This window comes from Centropristis striata, chromosome 12 (assembly GCF_030273125.1).
Source record: "Centropristis striata isolate RG_2023a ecotype Rhode Island chromosome 12, C.striata_1.0, whole genome shotgun sequence".
Classification (NCBI taxonomy): domain Eukaryota; kingdom Metazoa; phylum Chordata; class Actinopteri; order Perciformes; family Serranidae; genus Centropristis; species Centropristis striata.
Window position 1 is genome coordinate 21,109,845 of NC_081528.1, and position 21,290 is coordinate 21,131,134.

General features: G+C 39.4%; 1 protein-coding gene across 2 annotated transcripts in view; it reads right to left on the reverse strand.

The window, feature by feature from the left end:
- Nucleotides 1–781: 781 nt before the first annotated feature.
- Nucleotides 782–21,290, reverse strand: part of LOC131982229 (microtubule-associated tumor suppressor 1-like) — a 43,134-nt gene continuing 22,625 nt past the window's right edge. For both annotated transcript variants that reach the window (XM_059346826.1, XM_059346825.1), the window contains exons 7-15: nt 17,726–17,943; nt 9,777–9,843; nt 6,259–6,473; nt 5,488–5,593; nt 5,284–5,357; nt 5,059–5,154; nt 3,214–3,330; nt 3,021–3,118; nt 782–1,347 (exon numbers count right to left, since the gene is read on the reverse strand). In XM_059346826.1, the coding sequence (XP_059202809.1) occupies nt 1,119–1,347; nt 3,021–3,118; nt 3,214–3,330; nt 5,059–5,154; nt 5,284–5,357; nt 5,488–5,593; nt 6,259–6,473; nt 9,777–9,843; nt 17,726–17,943 (1,220 nt within the window). In that variant the 3' untranslated portion in view covers nt 782–1,118. The remainder of the gene's footprint in view (nt 1,348–3,020; nt 3,119–3,213; nt 3,331–5,058; nt 5,155–5,283; nt 5,358–5,487; nt 5,594–6,258; nt 6,474–9,776; nt 9,844–17,725; nt 17,944–21,290) is intronic.

Here is a 21,290-nt window from a genome sequence, read left to right on the forward strand (position 1 = left end):
ACCGGCTGAGACCAAACTGTATTCCTGTAATATTACCTCTTAAAAGTCAAAATATGTAGGTCAGTTATATAGTTTGACTTTGATACACCAGGTTTAATACAAGACTTTATTAATTGCATATTTCAAACAGGGTCAACAAACCAATAATATCAATTCCACACAAAATATTCTTTTTGCGACATAGCAGTGTCAACCGACATGTAAAGCGTAGCCTCTTCTGCTCAACTCTTTGCAAAGACCCCAACTTTAAAGCTGCATTAGGAGGGTTCAGTAAGGGGTGATTACCAAGACTCAAACACATGCACAAAGACTTGGATTGGTCCCCTTGGTCAAACGAACAAACAAATGTGGAAAATGACACATGTTTGAGGCCACAGATGAGCGGACAGTCTGTGTAAAAATATCCCAACCTTAAAAAACAAAAACAAAGCCTCTTAAATTCTGAACATAGGTCGAGACTTGTGCAGGCCTGGTGTACTGACTAGCAGCGGGATGTTAGTAATATATCAATTTGACTGTCACTGTTGCACAATTAGCCGTGAGAAATGGTGCAGGAATCCATCAGAAGCAATTCCATATTTCAAATAAAAGGCGCCCTGAGGAAGGACAGTGTCATCTGTATTCGTGTCATGGCAGAGACACAGACACAGTCCTCTCTAACACAGCAGGGCTGCACCTGCACATGCCCACATGCTGCATGTGTGATCTTCTACTGCATGAACTGTGTGTGTGTTGTGTGTGTGTGTGGTGTGTGTGTGTGTTTGTGTGTGTGAGCTGAGCTTCAGGACAGACAAGCCTCCAACAAGTAAAAAAATAGTGTCATCACATGAAGTCCTGAGATTTCCTTTACCCCCCCAACCCCCCCATCCATAGTATCCAACGTGAAAGGCGGAAAACAAGGCGACCTTGCTTATTAAGTGCTCCTGTGCAACATTTTTCTTTTCTTTTCTCCCCCCCCCATGTACCTCTGTACAGAAAGTGTCTGAGTTCATCCAATCCTGAAGGAGCCAGAGTCAGGCTGTCGTGTTGCTAAGCGAACAGGAAACAAACATGGCTCTTAATTCCAGCGGGACAACTCAAAAAGAGAGGCTGTGCTTCCTGGAAGCAGAGGCCCATCGTTATCTGGGTGAGACCGGAGGGCTGGAGAACAGGCCCGAGCTGCGAGGGGACTGCAGGCTGAAGGAGCGCGAGGGGGAGGTGGAGGTGGGGGAGGCTTTGCGGGGGCTGCTCAGGTCTCCGTTGTGGAGCTTCCACATGAGCTCCTCGTTCTCCATCGACAGACGCTTGTTCACCTTGGACTCCTTGTGAAGGGATTCCTGCAGCACGGCCTGCTCTGTGGACAGCTGCCTGCAACACCAACACCACAAACAGGTTAGAAAACTCTAAAGAGCAAATGGAAATACAGTCATGGAAAAAATTATTAGACTATTGTTCTTCAATTTCTTGTTCATTTTAATGCCTGGTACAACTAAAGGTACATTTGTTTGACAAATATAATGATAACAACAAAAATAGCTCATAAGACTTTAAGAGCTGATATCTAGACATTTTCCATGATTTTCTTGATAATAACCAAAATCATTATCAAGAAAACAAATCAAAACAAATGTATCTTTAGTTGTACCAGGCATTAAAATGGGCAAGAAATTGAAGAAAAAAATGGTCTGATATTTTTTTTCCATGACTGTATAATAGAATAGCTCTATTCGTCATTGCACAGAAGTACAGCTAAATTAAAAATAGTCTTGTTTCAGTGCAATAGAATACAATTATTCAAACATAGTAAAATAAAAACCTATTCAAAAAATATTTAAAGGGAGAGAATGGGAGTTATTGCACTTTAAATAAATATATTGCACTGTTCCACAGTATTGAGATGAACTCTCACTTCCTGTAGTTCATACTAGTTATTTGATTAAATAAACTTAGTTGTTTTGGAAAATCTAATCGAATCAAAGTAGTTCTGTTTATATTGTCTGTTTGGAGGTCATGTTCCACACATGTATAGGTGCATCTCAATAAATTAGAATATCATAGAAAAGTATATTTATGTCAGTAATTCTATTCAAAAAGGTGAAATAACACATTATATAGATCCATTACACACAGAATGAAACATTTCATCTTATTTTTTTTTTTTTATTTCTTCTAATTATAATGATTATGTCTTACATTTAATGGTGACCTAAAATTCAGTGTCTCAAAAAAATGTAATATTAAAAAAGACCAATTTTAAAATGTATGTTTAAAATGGAAATGTTGTCCTCTGAAAAGTATGTCCATCTATATGACTCAATACTTGGCTGGGGCTATTTGACTTGAACTACTGGAAATTGACTTTTCTATCATATTCTAATGTATTGAGATTAATCTGTACAGCAGGCTGCTACACGAGTGGCCATGTGTTTGTCCACACAGAGCCGTTAGGATCCTCACTTATCGACATGGGAAGTATAATTTCAGCTTGAAGGATAAGACCAGGGATATTGATTTTTTTTTGTTAATGTCAACAAACCCCATGAAATAAACAATATAATCTGTTTCTCAATAGTTTCTGAGCAGCCCTTTTTTTTGCTCTCACCTCACTTTTTCCCCCACACACACATGAATCAGAAGCTTGTCATTGAAAAAGCATCAGAATGAAATAAAACTCCATCAAAATAAAACAATTTTAATCTTTTTTTTTTCCAGTGGAACATTATTTCACAGTCAGTGTTTCCTTTATCAAATTTGATTATGAATGCCAAAACTTACTACCACCATTGTATGAGTGGTTGAGTAAATAAACAACAGTGGCTGTCTTCATCGAAGCAACATGTCTCCCAGTGCAACGAGTTGGCTTGGTGATTAATAGTTTTTGGAAAATGATGCAGCCTGTGGCATAGAGGAGCATGCCCTTAATTGAATGCAGTCATTCAAAAGTCAGTAAAGCATGAAGAGTGTGAAGTGAGACGGGAGGCTCAATGCTTTAGGGTCTGCTTTCCATCACGACACACAAAGTTCATGTGGTGGAGTCTTACCTTGACAGTGCAGCGTGTCTTTCCATGCGGGCTTTGAAGTCCTCATTCTCCTGCTGGACCTTCTTAAGGCTCTCATCCAGCTTAACATTTTTCTCCATCTGGAAAGAAAACACAAAACCAACAGAATGACTGAGTGGTTTGTGTGTGTTTTTTCAATGTCAGTAAGCATATTAAGTGCTCGTCTTGGTCTCACAAGTTTGTCGATCTCCATCAGCTTCTTCTCCTGCTGGTGGAGCTGTTTGTTTTTGATATCCAGCACCACTTTGAGGCTGTCGAGCTCCTGCTCCAGATACAGGGTGTGGGAGTCCTTCTGCGGGGACAAATTAAGTGCCAAGATGTTCAGGGACTGTTTTAAGACTTCAGAAATGAGGACAGCCAGCCTCGTAAATGTTATGTAGCCATAAATCCAGAAGCACACAACAGAGGGCGCCATGCATCACTTCCAAATTAATCTGTGCTCACAGGGACAATACACCCTGGATGTTAAGGTGTCATGCACACTGACATAAAAAACCTCGTATTTTTTAACTACAAGTGGTCAGTATGTAACAGTGACCTGTTGCTCTTCTTAATATATTATGATGCATCTTTTAATAGCACATGTGGAATAGCTGGCTAATGTGAGGTAGTTACCTTAATGACTCCACTGTGCCACAGCAGAATGCTGAGTACATGCGGGAGCCACTTAACACTGATGAGGAGTGGCGTCCTCCCTGTACTACAGCACTCTGGGAATATTAAAATCTACACTCTGGGCAGTGCTGCAGCTAACACACAGTTTAACCCTCTCCTGTACAAACTGCTTTTGTTTCTGTTGGTTGTTTCTTTCAGGGCTCCTGCAGGATTCAACAGGTTCAATTTAACCCTTATGCCCTCATCAAATTTACTACCCTCTCATGACCTTCATGGCCCAAAAAGTCCATGCACACTAAAATTGCTATTAAATCACTATACATCAATATTTTTTTTCAGATTTTTTTTCATAAATCTCTTAAACAACTTCAGACTTGTTCAAAACTACCAAACATTAAATCATTTTCAGAATTTAAACCATTTATATGCCAGTTTACATATTTTAATTTTTCCATAATTTCTTCCAAAAAATTAATTATTTTCCATAAAATAAATTGTAGGGAGCTGGGGTTTTGGTGGTGATTAGAGTATTGGATATGTCAAAGATTAGCAACAAAATTGATGCATTAGTATTTTTTATGTTGTATCAGATACTCCCTCTGGTGTCCCTTGTGGCCAAAAACGTCTGAAGTGGGTTAAGAGATTTATGAAAGAAAAAAAATATTGATGTATGGTGATTTAATAGCAGTTGTTGTGTGCGTGTGAGAAGGTAGTAAATGCACAAATGGAGTATAAAAGACATGTAAGGGTTAATGACAATGGATTTTTAAGAAAAACACTAAAAAGAAAAGTTCCAGCCAAAATGATCAACAAATATAAAATAAAAAAAGAGAAACGTACAAAAATGCCTGAGGAAGGCATACAGGTTAAGATTTTTTAAGACCTTTTTCGGAGAATATTATGTGGGGGTGGTATTGATGATGCTGCCTCATCTTCAGTTGTGTATTTCTGTCAGTATTAGGACTTCTTTATGTTGTAAAGATGTCCTTAGTGTACTGTAAGCATTTTGATACTCTAATATAATATTTAAGATTTTAGGGTAATTGTAATACGATAGACAAGGGGCTCCTATTAAATTATGCCCCATGCATGTGCAGAACTGCTCAGACGCACATATAAATCAACAGGACGTCTGGACTTAGATGATGCTCCTGATGTGAGTACAGAACAGTACTGGGTGATGGCAGGTGCTTTCTACACTGGCTTTGTGTTTTTCTGATTTTATTAAGAGCCAAAAATTCAGATGATTGGATTTTAGACTTCTTAAGGACGTGCAGAAACCCTGTTCTGGTAATCAGTGGCTTCATGATTGTGCCACTTCTAGTGCTTAAAGGCAAGCAACACTGGAGTCATGAGATGTTTCTGGAGTGGCGCTCTGCTATAATAAGCTCACAGATAAGATTACCTGACTCTTTTCAGCCAGCTGTTTCCTCCTGTTCTCCTCTGCTGTGAGCTTCTCAAGTAGAGCATTGTTCTCCACAGTGAGCTCTTCAATCTTTCCCTGTGGACATACGCAGCACAACAAAGTCACTGAGAAAAGCTTACTAATTCACAAGTTAACCTCATGTCATGACATGCTATTGTTTGTGTGAATTTCTTTGATAGAAGGGAGAAAAAAAGTCAAGCTTACAGATAGAGCGGCTCCTGTCTCTTTCAAAGTTTCGTCCAAAGACTGCAGCTCCTGATTGTGGACTTTTCTGAGCTCTAAAAAAAGTTTTAAGACATCCAAAATATTTCAGAAAACTCTTTCTCAGCTTGAATTGGTTTGAAATAAAGTGCAGCTTCAGAGAATGGATGTAGTTTTCATTAATGTGGTCAAATACTGTTCACTCACCTCCCAGTGACATTTCATACTGCTGTTTAACAGACTGCAGCTGCTCTGCATGGCTGCTCTCTAGTTCCAGCTTCATGGTTTCATGATTGGCTTTAAGCTCTCCCATCTTTAAAAATAGATAAATATATAATTTCAAACCACAGCATTACTGATCCGAAGGCATTACTGAGCACTGTATTACATTAAGATGCTTCACACATATTTAGTATAGTAACATTTAAAATACTAAGGATTTACGCCAAGGATAACAATGACAGAACAAAGAACATCCACCCTCCGCTGATGTCTGAGCCTTTACAGAGAGCAGCTTTTCATTCAACAAATTTAATGAAAATACAGCAGGATACTCAGAGGCAAAAGTAAACCTTCTTGCATAAATTATTAAAATCTACAGGTGCATCTCAATACATTAGAATATGATGGAAAAGTCCATTTCCAGTAGTTTAAGTCAAACAGCCCCAACCAAGTATGGAGTCATACAGATGGACATACTTTTCAGAGGCCAACATTTCCATATTAAACATACTTTTTAACAATGGTCTTTTATAATATAACATTTTTTTGAGACACTGAATTGTAGGTCTTCATTAAATGTAAGCCATAATCATTATAATTAGAAGAAATTACATAAATGAAGACATGAAATGTTTCATTCTGTGTGTTATGGATCTATATAATTTGTTATTTCCATTTTTTGAATTGAATTACTGACTTTTCTATGATATTCTAATTTATTGAGATGCACCTGTATAAAATGGAGTAGGGACAAACCTGCTGTTGCATGAGAGTCTTGCACTTGTCTGCCTCCTCCTGGTAGGTGAGGTGGACCTTGTCCCACTCAGCCTGGTAGAAGGCCTGCAGCCTCTGCTCCATCTCAGCCAGGTCCTGCTGATGTTGTTCCTGCAGTCTGTGCAGTGCATCCTCCAGAGCAACACGCAGCTCATCCTTCTCCTTCTCCAGACGCTCAGATGAATGGACGGAGCAAACTGGAAATTAAATAAAGCAGAGAGCTTGTACTTTATCTTCATAAAAGAGTCACATTACTTTTGCATGGTGTTCAGTGATTGTATGCAGTGGTGCAGACTGTAATATTCATTAAAATAGGGAGGAGAAAATTTGCATGAGTATCTGCTTGTTTATTAAATATGATTTGTCCACACTGTTCTGCCACAGAGTTCTTCCTTGATGTATGTGTGACACTAAATGTACTCCAAAAAGGAATGGAAAAACTGACATGCAAGGGGAGGTTCCTCTTGCACTTGACTGCATATGAGAACTTCACTGCAGTTATTTATAGGCAGATGGAGATAACAGGTCTCCTAATTCTTTCACAATATCTTGAAATCAGTAACAGAAGACATTTCTTAAATCATGCTTGCCCTCTCCACAGCTGGCAAATTTGTATGTTTGTGCAATGTGTGGCTTTTGTTCTGTAAAATCAGTCTCACTATTTCCAAACTGCTTCCATTGCCAAGTGTTTATATCTGCTAGGGGAGTGGGTGACTGTGACCAACTCCACAACCTGTCTCCAGTTTAAGTGCTTGTTCACGAACACTGTTGATACCCAGCAGCTGGTGCTGCCAGCTGATGTGAAATTTAACTCACTAGTGAAGTCACACTGATGGTGTACAGTAAGAAAGGCAGCTCTGCAGAACAAGACCGTCTGATCTCATGTTAAGCAGGTGGTATTCTTTCAGAGTTTTGGTCTCAAACACATTATATGACAACAATAAACCACAACTACTTAAAACTTGTATGACTTCAATAGTGGGCGTAAGATAATACCGAACCCAGATGTTGCTCTGCTGGGCTCCAACATGTACGGCAGGTACATTCACAAACCAGCAGGGCTCAATAAAGGTACTTGTATTATTCCCTTATAAAAGCTATCTTAGAATTTGATATCTTGTTATAAAACAATGATCGTGTTATGCTATCATCGTTAGCAAAAGTGTCATGAAAGGCTCCTTTCAGCATCTTTTTCACATTCCCATTTTAACCACGAGGGCCTCATGCTTTGATACATTTACTGCTTCATACTTATCTGTATTAACTGGTGCAATTTAGGTCATATGGGACAACTTTGTCACAAGAAAACAGTATTAAATCTTGTTAATTATGTGTTTTGTTCTTGCTGTAAAGTATGTTCCAGATTCTGTGTTTTTGCACAGCTAAAGACTGAGCTACAGTATAAACAGTAAGGTGAATCTTCATGCTCATAAAGTGCACTAAGAGTGGAATAACAGCAGCAGATCCAGGAACACTGGCCAAGCTAACACAGGGACTATCTATCAGGCTTTGGCACGAACAGTTTAACAAACGGAGCCCGGCAGTCCACAACCATGTGTAACAGAGATCTGGTCACATGAGCCTTTCTAGTCCAAATCCACCCCACAAAAACACCTCATGGCTCATAGGGAGGGAGGAGGGTCCAGATAATCTAAAGTTAGCTGCATTTTGGCCCACAGTCAGCAGGGGGATTGGGTTTGGAAATGCCACAGATAATGCAGATGGTGGAAAAGGCAGATCCCTGTTAGATATAATTTTACGTGTGAGGAATGATGAAAGGGGGTGTGGTTGTATGACAATTTTGGCTGTGGACCAGGAGTGTAATTTATTGCTGTATGAGGAGTGAGCTCACTGTGGAAGCAGGCAGGGAAACTGTCTGAGGAGGGAATGAAGTAAAAAGTGAGAAGAATGTGTCTTTTACGCATAGACTGTATAAAGCTTTTACTACACAGAATACAATAGGTCCATCTGAGGTCAGTGTGGTTCTTTCAGAATGACTGAAGGGAAGAATGTGTTAAAGCGCAGATATAATAGCGCTCAGCATATAAGAGCAGTCATGTGGAAGTCCCGAGGCTGTGAAGGAGGGGAGGAGCCACTATGCGACTGCTGCCACACGTTACAGACATGAAAGCGGGTGTGTGGGCCGTCTGAGCGTGCATGTGCCTGTAGGTTCAGGGCTATTCTGTGTGACAGCACTTAGGCTGGACACAAAGCAGGGTCCGTCAACAGGGCCTCAGGTGCTATGGCATTCCACTGTTGAGAGCCCCTCCTGTGTAGGGGTCGGAGGTCAGCCTGCTACTCCCTGGAGAATGGGCCAACACCACTCTTCTCAGCAACACTTAACACACCAACACCTTGACAAATAGCCATGTGATTTTCAGCAGAGGACAAAGCAATTAACAAGTGAAGGAAGAACCACAGGGGGTATCTATGTTGTGGGCAAAAACTAACAAGAGGAAGACCTCCTCTGCATACAGATACAGGGCTGAACAACTAATCAGAGTGTTATTGAAATTGCAACATGGACAAGTGCAATATCCAAATAAAAAGGAGGACCAATATGTGTAAAAATACTGTTCTGATTTATGTGTGTAGTGCTGCAGAGATGTCCCAGCCTATGAATCCTGTTCTACAGATTTAAATAAAGAAAAAATCATTGTTTGGTGCAAAATTATATGTCCCACCATGATTATTTTAATTGATTATTTTGAATGACGATGCAAAAAATGACCACTCCCTCCCAATGAAATTATCAGTCAACAACATAATTACAACCCTGATTGCGAAAGTTGCGACGTTGTCTAAATCATACATTAGGAGAATGTTCAAACTGAAACATGCTTTTTTGTAATAATTTCCTTAATTCGAAATTTGATGCATTCTGTTTATATCTACCCTTTACACAGTGTCCAACTATTTTCAAATTGATGTTTGTAGATCTTTTTTCCATATTGTTCAGCCCTGCTACAGAAATGGTAATGAATCATTCATTAAACTGTTTTGACAGGCTGGTTCCATTAGTATGGTAGTAATAACAATCCCATCATGGCCAAAGCCACTTCAAGGCAGGACACTGTACTATTATTGTGTACACATTGTGTGACACTGTAATATTATTAAATAAAATAAAGATTACATTGAACTACATGACTGTCAGAGAGAAATTAGGCATTATTCGAAACTGATGGATTCGACCCCCCATTACATTGCTACATGTTCAACATATCCTATGGACATCTACAGCCCTTTGCAAAATAAAATGCAAATAAATCAGAATGTGATCATTTCCTTCCTCGGTGCCATTCGAGTCAAGATGAAAAAAAAACAACAATAGGAAAACTGTATTGTTCTCATTATCTTTTTCCTGACTTGTTATCTAAACTGAACAATCACGACACATCAGAAAGGGGAACTAAAAGCAGTCCCTGTACCCGGAGTGTGTACTTTGGTGATAACCACATTAAACACAGCTGGTGTTAGACCAAGGTGACCCAACTTACCCAGCTCTCCTCGAAGGTTGGCCAGCTCCTGGGACAGATCCCTGCACTGCCTCTTGGATTCATCACGCTGCAGAGAAAAAAAAATGTAAACAGTCAGGCACATGCTCATGAAGGTGCCAATGCAGTTTTTCTAGCTTAAACCATCTGATCACAAATCAGCAGTGCAGCATTATGATCTAACAGGTTTTTCATGAAAAGAAAGAAGGTTGTGACAGGGCAACACCCTGACAACCATCTAATGAATACTGTTTTTCCCCTCCCGGATATTATCTTTGACTGCCAAATGCAAATACATTAACGGCACCACAGCTGCAAGGGAGGGGGATGAAGGAATGACAGACTTTCAACTTGTGTTTTCAGTCTTAGCAGACACCTTCAGTCTGCTATATTTCTCCCTTTCTGACTCAGTTTTGCAGTGTAGAGGAGGCTGCGCTGTAGCTGCAGTGCTCCTCCAGACTTCAAACTGACGCATCAAAATCCAAAAACTGTTTACCTCTCATTTAATACCCTTCTCTGACTCTGCTGATTCACATAAACAGCCTGACGCACTAAACAGTACATCACACAGCCTGCATAATTTAATTATGAACATGAGACAAGTAAAACAAACCGAATATGACTGCACTGATCAGTTTACAAAAGCAAATCCAGTCCCCTCTGTCCTGCTATGCCCCAGATCTGTGTCTATTCCTCATTGCAGAGTAGAACAATGTAGAAGCCAGTTACCCTCTCTGCAGCGCAGGGACCACTAAGGCACGCTTTGCTGCCAGAACAGCCCATGATCCAGCCTCAGCCTGAGGCTTGGGTGCCGGAGTCTCCCCCCCCTCCAGCTATGGAGACCCAGTACTCCAGGACAAACAGTGGTCCAGGTGGACGCACCACCTCCACACACACACACCTCCTCCCAGACTGCTCCAACTACATCTGAGGCAGGACTGAAAAAGCCGCTTCACTGGCTCTGGAGAGTGACTGCAGAGTGCATTACCGTATTACACCTAAAAAAACAAAAGGGGCAGGCTAACAGTGTGCAAAAGAACAGGCTCCTCGTCAGCGGGGGGAGGTCACTTTAAGACAGCACTAAAGGCGGCCGGAGTGGAGCAAACAGATAAATTGCAGAGAGCTGTCTGACATCAGGGCTGATGGAGCAGGACTTGTGCTGTGCACTGACCTTCCCAGGGGATACATGGAGAGGCTTCATTACCCCCATCCCCCACCACTCATCCAAACCTACATTAAATCACCCCCTCACCCCTCTGCATCACTACCTTACAGTCTGTAGCCATGAAGCCTGTAGCTGCTCAGCAATCTCTCCATTACAAGATGAAATCATGCTGAGACGGATCACCATTCCGGCTTCTGACTGAGTCATAACAGTCAATGTATAGAATCAAAGAAATTGTCACTTGTTGACTAACCACCAAATGGCTTGGTAATTCTTCCTCCTGTATGAGAACATCACATCTTAACCAGTAATTGTCACGGAGGAAGGTCTGAGATCATGTTTTGACTTCTAAAATTTAATTTGACTGAATAAGATACTGATGTTTTCCATCCAGTCAACTGATCAGTTTCAGATATTTGTTTTGACCATAATTCACATGTCTCTTCGCACTTGTGCCGTTCTCTTTTTGGTGACTTAAAGTTCAGGTTTTCCCTCATAAAAAGCATGCTAAAATGTACACCCAAATGATTTGATGAAATTAAAACCTCAGAATAAATGTATAAAGTAAACATAAGATGTTCCTGACTATATGCTGAATTTGTTTTAAATTAGAAAGTCAGTATGAATTAAATTCTCTTTTGCATTTTTTTTTTTTACGAAAAAGCAATGAATAGAACAAATGCTGAACAGTGGAGTAGTCACGGAAAGGAATTTAAAATATGTAATAAACTTTTTGATTTTAAAAACAAAATGATTTACAAGTTGCTTTGTTTAGTCACTGCTTCAAAAGTAAAGACTTGGTTATTTTTGTATGTGCCATATGTATATTTGAGTTGTTTATGTCGGAAAATAACCAACTAACTTTAAGATTAATCCTTCATCTGTTTAAGCACAATTAATCTGCAGAGTAACTGCCAACATGCAGCCCTATAATGCATAAAACCTTATCATTAGTCTAAAAATAGCTGTTATTTCATTTGTCTGGCTGTGCATGTTTTTATCACTTTAAAGTTGATATCAAGTTCCTCAGCTGGTAAAGCCCATGTAACTCTAGGTACATGCAGCCGACAGCAGAGAGCAGTCGAGCCCCCAGTGTATATCGATATGATACCACGTCAGGTGTAGAATAACACTTGATGGGAGACTTAGATCAATGTCTAATTACTTCAGATCAAGTTACAAGTTACAAGAAATATTGTGCATATTAGAAAGCGAGTGAAGGAAAGAGAAGACTGTAAATCATTTTTCTGGTTATTTGGGAATGTGCGACGCAATGTGTTTCACAGCATTTGTTCTTTGAGAGAAGGTATGCCAAACCAGGTCCAGTGCTTACACGCTCCATCCAAACAGATGATAAGAAACAGCACTCTGCCTCTGCTCAGTGTTTGGCTGCTGTTCATAACCATATCAAGTCAACAGCTGGGACATTCTCACACTATGCTGGTAAGGACCTGCCTCCTATTCTTGGTCTAATGAGTGGCCACCAGATTCCACTCTACATGCACACAGACTCGTCCATCAACACACCTGATGCACAAATGTATTATTTTTGTGTTCTGAATTTATATTAAATGCCAGTTCGTTGTGTTGTGTCCACTGGTTCCAGTGGAGGGCGTGAAGAGAAAAAGGACGCGCTGTGGTTAAAGCTGAGTCAGTGAGAGGAACAAACATGTTTTTAATTTTTGTTGATGTAATCAGTTTCACAACCCTGCCACCACCCAAACATAAGGATGTGAGTCAAACAACAATGACTGGAGGTCACACACTGTGCCTTAAATACCAACTGTCACATTACATAGACCAGCACTGGGTAAACGTTAACATGTCTTCTCCAGATTTGTTTTGTAGCAGAGCATATATCTACCATCAGTCAATACTTAGCAGTACATATTCTCTAAAAGTAAGTTACCACTGGCGGTATAAAGTCTGGAATGTGCCCTCAAGTTCCAACAGGCAAAAATGTTGATGGTTCAGAAGGCTCCTGAACATCTGGGGAACAAATGTCAAAATAACTTAAGACACTTGGCTGCATAATCAGAATACCTTTACTTTTTACCTTTTTGATCAGTGGTACAGTGCAGCTAGCATTAAGATACATCAGTAGTCACTGAAGCTCACAGAGGCCAAAATTGGATTGATATGAACTCTGACACATCTTCAACTATCCAGAGCGCTGCCACAAGGGATCTGTCTGGTGTCAAACTCTGGAGTAAGGCAGGAGGAAAGGGAGTTGCTGCAATCTAGGCCAAAGGAAATGAATGCATGGGTGACTTTCTGTATTACGGCCGAGAGAAGCAGTGATTTACTTTTTTGAAATTATGAAGTATGAAGTTCTAGTTTAATTCTAGCCAATGAACATCCCCTTCTTTCATGCCATATATTTAATGTTAGAGGCGTATTTTATGTTTTCAGTCCCTGAGGCGATAGGTAATACATACAGTAGCACATTTCAAAGAAACAGCTTATTAAACCACTTTTCAATTTAAGGCAGCAACAAATCAGGACAAGCAACAAGTATACGAGCCCTTACACACAAACACTGCTAAACTGTGTATGATGGACCGCTCTGCTAAGCTGGAAGCATCACAGTTTGAAATACGGTCACTAATGCAGTGTATTTCCTTTGCATCACGCTAGTGCCCTGTAAGTCTACTGTAGCTGCAGAACAAGGGTTTTAAGAGATACTTCTTTGTTTGACAGAAAGAAGCATGTGGCCCCATTGCCCTCCCAGCAAATAAAATTGAACCAGGTGTGTGAAAAGTCAAAGAGCCAAACTAGTCAGTTTCTGAACCACAGCCAAAATGTGGAAGCAATATGAATTGATCGATTTATTTGCTCTGTTTGTTTTTGCAGGGAATTTGTTTGCCTTCTTTTGTTAATATTTAAATCAATGGAGTTTGGTTTGAGTTAACATTCAATCTCCGGCCTCATCAACATCAGTTACAAACAATCAAGAGCCTACAAGTTTCCAGGAAAAAAATAGTAAAACAAACAACCCTGTGCTGCATGTTACTGTCAGTATTGTGTCTTCTGTGGCAAATAGATTTTAGAAAGAAGCCATTGCAGAAGTAAAGTACTGTATAAAGACTTGTGAGCTCATGCAGGTTATTTTTACAACCTTGTACATTTCATGCATGTGCACACATCCTGTGCTCATGTGTCAGAGACATAGCAATAATGTCAGATGAGGTCCAGTGGATTGCAAAGGCATGATGGGAAGTTCCCAGCGGCCTCTAGAGGAAAGTCCTGGCAGACCTGCTGTCTGCACCTTGTGCCACTGAATCAGCCCTCATCTGACGAAAACAAAAACTTTTTCATAAACAAAGTAAGAAAAGAAAAAATATATATGCAAGGTTTTTATCTATCATATGATGACAGAAGCACGAGAGTTAGCAGGGGAAATTCAATCAACAATGACATTTTTGGATACAAATGGGTTTATCGAATATTTCTACAACTACCATACTGTAACTATGTCATTGTGCTGATTGAACACTGCCATTGTTTGACAGTAGTCAACGCAACAGGCATTGTTAGTCGGGGATAATGAAGAATGGAAGGACAAGATCTAATCTCACATATATCATAAATCCATTCTGAAACAGTGATGGTAGTCTGATGTACAATCAATGACACAGAACCACAAGATTCAATATTTCTAATAAACATTAAAGCTTTTGTGGATTCTCAGTTAAATATGAAAATCCTGACTACATAACTAATTAAAAAAGATGAAGACAAAGCTCGTTGAACGATTAAGACAAAGCTACTTGATGGAGACATCTCAACAGTGACACATTAAGTACTATATCATCTCATGTCTTAAAGCAATTTATATTTGGATGGTACATTCCAGCTGTTTCCCCTCAATCAGCACATATGGTGTGAAAAGATTTGACAAGGACACTTCTAAAGTTAACCAGAGGGACTGAAATAGCTTGTGACATTTTATGTCTCAAACAAGGTAACAGAGTATTTGAGTTTTTTTCCTCTCGGTTTACAGGAAAATGTAGATATAAATCTTTGCTAACTGCATTGGACAAATTTAATTCAATTTTAAATGCTCTCATATTAGCCTGTAGAGCTGCTGTTTAATATTTACATAAGAGTCCGACCACCAAATCATAGTTTTGCTTAGACACCAACTAAATGGTGGGTTTGGGTGGAGGGTAGCTGATAGGATTAGTCTGTTTGTACTGCACTGTGTGAAGATTAAACCCTTGGGGCATCCAGTTCTTGGAAGCCAATCACATGACTCCACTATTAAAACAGTTCCAAAACAAACAGCATGTTTAAACATCCATTTTTTAAAGGCTCTCAGGGTCATGCTTTCCTACTTGATGAATCTGTGAAAGGCACCACTGAAAGACAGACTTGTGGTCCTCACAGGAACATGCAAATCATACTGCAATAAAGATTAGATTTTAAACGGAGCCGCTTTTCTCTCTTTGATCTGGCACGGTGCAGTTGTTCAGGAGATGACAACAACAGGGCTGTTGTGTGTTGGACAACTTCCAAGTATGTCTGTGTGTGCTGCCCCTCATACCCTCACAATCACCCCCTGTTGCTGTTGCTGTAAATAGAAATGCCATTTGGTTTGCCTTGTGTTAACACACAGGATTTGATGTTGCAACACTTGCTGTTACGTCATAAAGATAATTTCAGGCTGTGTGTGTACTGAATCACAAATTGTAAATTAAATGATTGACTGAAAAAAAAAAAAAAAAAAAAAATGTTTTCATTATGTTCATGTCCCCTAAAATGACCTTGATCTTGACTATACTGACTTGTCTATGTGCAAAGTTTGTCAGTACAGAGGTTTTTTATCGTTTTATCGGGGAGGTTTGTGCACTTTCCTAAAAGATTCAAACCTACGCCAGGGAAGCTAGATCTGATAAAAAGATGCCTAAAACCTCCAGTGCAGAGAGGACTTGTCACTAGAGGGGGCGAAGACGCACTAACATCGTAGCAGATATTATTTTACTGTATGCTTCACAACAGTAACACTGTCAGCTACTGACAGTTGCAAGTGTACAAACCTTAAACAAATAAAAGATGCTAACATCTTTTACCACTCTGATATAAATGCTAGTCGCTGATTTTGGCATAGAGCAGATTGCTCATCTGGAGCCCCAGACATGTATGGTTGTATCTCTCTGACCAAATGCCAAAACTATCGCTGCAGATCGTGAGCCGGTCGCAGCTCTGCTCTTTCACTGGTCAACCAAGCAACAAGCAGTGGTGGTGGTAGAAGGCCTGACCCAACATTTCTCAATGAGGGAGGAAGAGTAGATGTGCCTCCAGCCCCTTTTCAGAGTTTAAAACATGTCTGGACGTGGGCCTTTAAAAGAAACCAAGATCAAGACGACCCTTATTTTACCTCAGACACTGTTAGCATTCTGGTTTTACCTAGTCTGTATGTTAAAGCTAATACAAAGTACTTGCATACTGTTTAATCTAAGATTTGTATAAAATTATGGAAAATGGAAAGCATAATGCAGTGAAAATATGATAGATCTCTGCTTTCTGAACTATATTATTGGTATGTTTTCTACCAGTTGGATTGAACACTTGGATCATAAATGTCTGATACATATTTTGATACCATCTTTACACTGGGCAACAGAATGTGATAACATAGTAATTTGAGCCAAACTCTGATCTCAGCTGTTGTACCAACCCAATACCAACTATTACAAACTGAACTAGGCATGGAATCTCCAGAAGTGTCATGATTATTGACAGAAAATAACACTGAACAACAAAGACCTGTTGCATGTTTTAACAAAGATTTCTCTATACGTTTCTCTGAATAAAAAGGTCAGCAGGTGTGCGTGCAAGGTGCACTAATTGTTTTTACTCTGTATATTAGATAGTTTGCAAATAGTCTAAAGCAGACATGTCCAAACTATTCCAAAAAGGGCTACATGGCTGCAGGATTTTCTTCCAACCAAGCAGAAGCACAACAGGCATTAGTCAATTAATCAACTGATCTCAAGGTTCAAACAGCTGCTCAGTCCAATCAGGTGTGTTCTTGATTGGTTGGAACAAAAATCTGCAGCAGTATGGCCCTTTATGGAATAGTTTGGACTAGGGCCGGGACTTTAACGCGTTAAGTAAGATTAATCAAAAAATAAAAAATGTACGCATTTTAATCGCACTTATTTTTGTACCGTTTCTCACTGGACGAGTTTCAGCGGACCGATTATACTGGAGCAACAACTAGCGTTCATGAGTTCAGACAACAACAAACCACAGTGAACATGAAGGAAGAAGCTGATGAGAGCGCTTTGGTTGGCCCCGTGGATGATGGGACATTTTGTTACAAAAAACCAATGGATGGAAGCGTCAATAAGAGCATGGTTGTGTGCAAGCTATGCAACAAGGAATTTGCAGTTTACAGAAGGTCTACCTACCTAAAGGCTACCTGAATTTCTGAAATGTACTATATTTCTAAATATGCTATTGCTACACTTAATGGCAAAAATTGCACTGGTCTGTTGGACTTGAACAAAAAACAAACAATATTTTTGTTGCTTAAGCTTATGTATTCAGTCATTATTCAATGGTATACTAAAAATCCATGTGAAAAAAATTACTTCTCACTGTTCTCAGGTCAAATATTTATATGCGATTAAAATGCGATTAATTTCGATTAGTTAATTACAAAGCCTCTAATTAATTCGATTATTTTTCTAGTTTGGACATACCTGGTCTAAAGAGTCCATGTTGTTGGAATATAACATTTAAAAAATGTATTTCCCCGTCATAATTAAAATGTTCCTACCTCAGCCAAAGCTTGCTGCAGGACGATGGCGATGGCCTCAAATCTGCGGTTCCCGGCTGCCAGGAGTCCTCTGAGCTGCTGGATGCTCTGGTCCTTTCTCCCACCCTCGGAGACACTCTCTGGTACCACATCCGGAGGTCCATTACGCTGCTTCGGTTGGGATGCTTGCTGCTGAGGGTGTTGCTGGCGTGACCCGGCCTTTGGTTTGTTCTTGTCCACTGTGAAAGAACATGTGTTGAGTGTGGTGACAACGTTGATCACCATCATACCCCCCTCCATAACCGTTACAGCCCGTCTGACAGCAGCACCACCCACCCTACACACTCCTGTCAAGGTCACAGATGCAGCAAGCTCCAGTGTCAAAGCCCAGGATATTTCTACAGCCCAGAACTGTTCTATCCAATCAGCCAGTCTGATGATTCCCAGTGCTGCTCCTCAGACAGCCCAGACATAAAAATGGATCCTCTGAATGCAATTAGTTTTCCGTATCCTAATTCAATCTAGTGCCGTGCAGACACCGGTCACCAAGGACAACTTATTTTAGCGAAGCAGTGCTACTGTGGCTTTGATTTACATCAGCTATATAAATACATCACCCCCATACAATAGCTGCTGTTGATCCTACTAATGAAGAGCACTTTGTTTACTCTGCTGCAACACTGAGGCATTAGAAAAGAGAGGAACATAAAACTCCCAAACTCAATACCACTGAGTGTTAGGGAGGAAAAGGTCTTATCAGTGATATCGGACACCTGTGTGTTTATGAGGAAACTGTAGTGAGCGTTATGTAACACAGCAGTGAGAATAGCCTGAGACACATGGAGAATACCAGTGAGTGGAATATCCTGTACCACCAGTGGCCTGTGGGTATACTCACTCAGCTTTGTCTGTGGTTTTAGATGACAGCTGTTAAAGCCAATTAAGATTCGTATTAGGGGTGGGCGACATGGCCAAAATCTTTATGACTGTATATATATTTTTATATTACGAGAATGTTATACATCACGATAGAGAAATTGTTCTGTAACTTCAATTAAGATCACTTTATTCGGAACTTCCAGAGAGTATAAAACAAAAACAACTGCCTCACGTGAGACAGCACTTAAACACTTAAAAACAAAAGACTCAATTAAACTAAAATTCTTTATAAAGAGCTTTATAAAAAGGTTCACAAAACTACAGTTGAAACAGTATTATGAAATCCCTACCAGTGGACCATCTCTACCATTGCACAGTATATATAATCATAGAAAAAATTATTGGACCACCCTTTTTCTTCAGTGTATTGTTCATTTTAATGCCTGGTACAACTACCAGTACATTTGTTTGGACAAATATAGGACAAAAATATTGGACAAAAATAGCTCATAAGAGTTTAATTTAAAAGCTGATATCTAGACATTTTCCATGGTTTTCTTGATAATAAACCAAAATCATTATCAAGAAAACCATGGCTGTATAATCATATCGCCCAATTCTAATTTAAAACAGCAACAACAATGTTGACACAGTTGCAAGTGAAGTCTCTATGCTTCAATGTTCTTAACAACTGTTCCTCTGATCTACTCCGCACTTGGTGAATGTATTGCTGAGGACCTGATAAAGTACAGAGTTGAGTGCAAGCTCTTGAGACCGACAGTATGGGACAAATTTATAAGTAGTGTGTTATGAAAACACTGTAGTGTATTGAGAGGGGACCCTTATTAGATGTTACGTCACTGAGTGGCATGCTGGGAACAGCTCGCTCTGTCACTCGCTAAAATATATTTAAGAACATGATTGGAGATGTAACATTATAGCAACTCAAGCATTTCAGGCACCATGGTGTAACCTTATTCCTTGAAATAACCTGGTCACAAATGTCAGCGAGTGGTGCAATGTAACTAAGTACATTTACTCAAGTACCATACTTAAGTACAATTTTGAGGTACTTGTACTTTACTTGAGTATCCTTTTAATGCAACTTTAAACTTGTACTTCACTACATTTAGAAGCTTAAAGCAGACCGCTTTAATTACTTTTCAGGTCGAGAGTTAACATAAAAACATCATAAGTGATTAGACGTTTTCCTAAAATAAACCTCATAACAGTATATTAAGTCGTTAAAATGAGCCATACCTTGAGAGAATTGAAATAAATCAAAATAATCCAATAATATATTTGGAATATGTAGAATAGAACACTAAGTGGGTCCATTCTGCATAACGAGTACTTCTACTTTTGACACTAAGTACATTTTGATGCTGATACTTTTGTACTTTTAATTCAGTAAGTTTTTAATGCAAGACTTTTACTTGTAGTGGAGTCATTTCACAGTGTGATATTAATACTTTTACTTAAGTAAGGGACCTGAATACTTTTTCCACCACTGCTGTTAGCAACCATGTCATGGCAGGTGTTTTGCTCAGGACCCAGAGAAGAGGAGTGTTGAGTGTAAAGCGGTTTGGATGAGCCGTTCAAGAAAGCTGCAACCAGCAATACAGGAGGACATTCTGAACAGCAAGTTTTCAAAGGGCACTACCTTGGTGTACTTTAAAAAAGGTACTGGAGTTGATTTCACTCCCTCCTGCTCCCCTAATACTAGGGACACCACCTGCCCATGAAGTGTTTATAATCATGTCCTTTATGCCCGACAAAACCTGGAGCATATTCAAGTTAATTTTAGATGCACTAGGCAGGGTATCATTTTAGAGCATCATTGACATCCCAGAATAACTCTAGCATGTAACTATAACATATGGACATCTTCTTAACTAAATAATGCTGCATTTACTTGGGTGCCATTCAAAGACCCAGAAGTTTCTATTGCAATTTCTATTTCTATCCTGACTGGGGCAATTTAATACTGCAGAGAGAACAACACGGCTAGGAGGGCCAACATAGGGAACACTGTTGTGATGTACTAAGAGGGTAAACAAACTCAAATTATATGCTGCATTCATGCCAGACTTGAGTTTACTCAGCTCTGTATACGGATGTGCAGTTCACCTCAAAACTAGTTTCTCCCTTTCTGTGTGTCTTGCTGCCAAAGTAAACTATTCAGCATAAAAGGCCGGCACCGCCTTCAGAGCAAACAAAATAAGACCCATACCTTAAGGTGCCATTTGGGAATTGAGTGAATTACAGAATGCTGTCCCCTCTAATGTGGAAATTTGGTGAATATTTTTCACATGTATGTTTTTTAAGACAAGGTTGTGCTTTTAATTCTATGTTTGAAATAAGGCTGGTCCAAAATCTTCTATCCTGATATAGGTCAATTAATTTGTTGAAGAATGATATACATCACAATATAGCATGCTTTCTGATAATTTAATAATAGTCCATATCAAGTAACACATCATAACACTAATGTACAATCATGGAAAAAATATATTAGACCACCCTTTTTCTTCAATTTCTTGTTCATTTTAATGTCTGGTACAACTAAAAGGTACATTTGTTTGGACAAATATAATGATAACAAAAATAGTTCATAAGAGTTTAACTTAAAGAGCTGATATCTAGACATTTACCATGGTTTTCTTGATAATAACCAAAAATAATCAAGAAAACATATTTGTCCAAA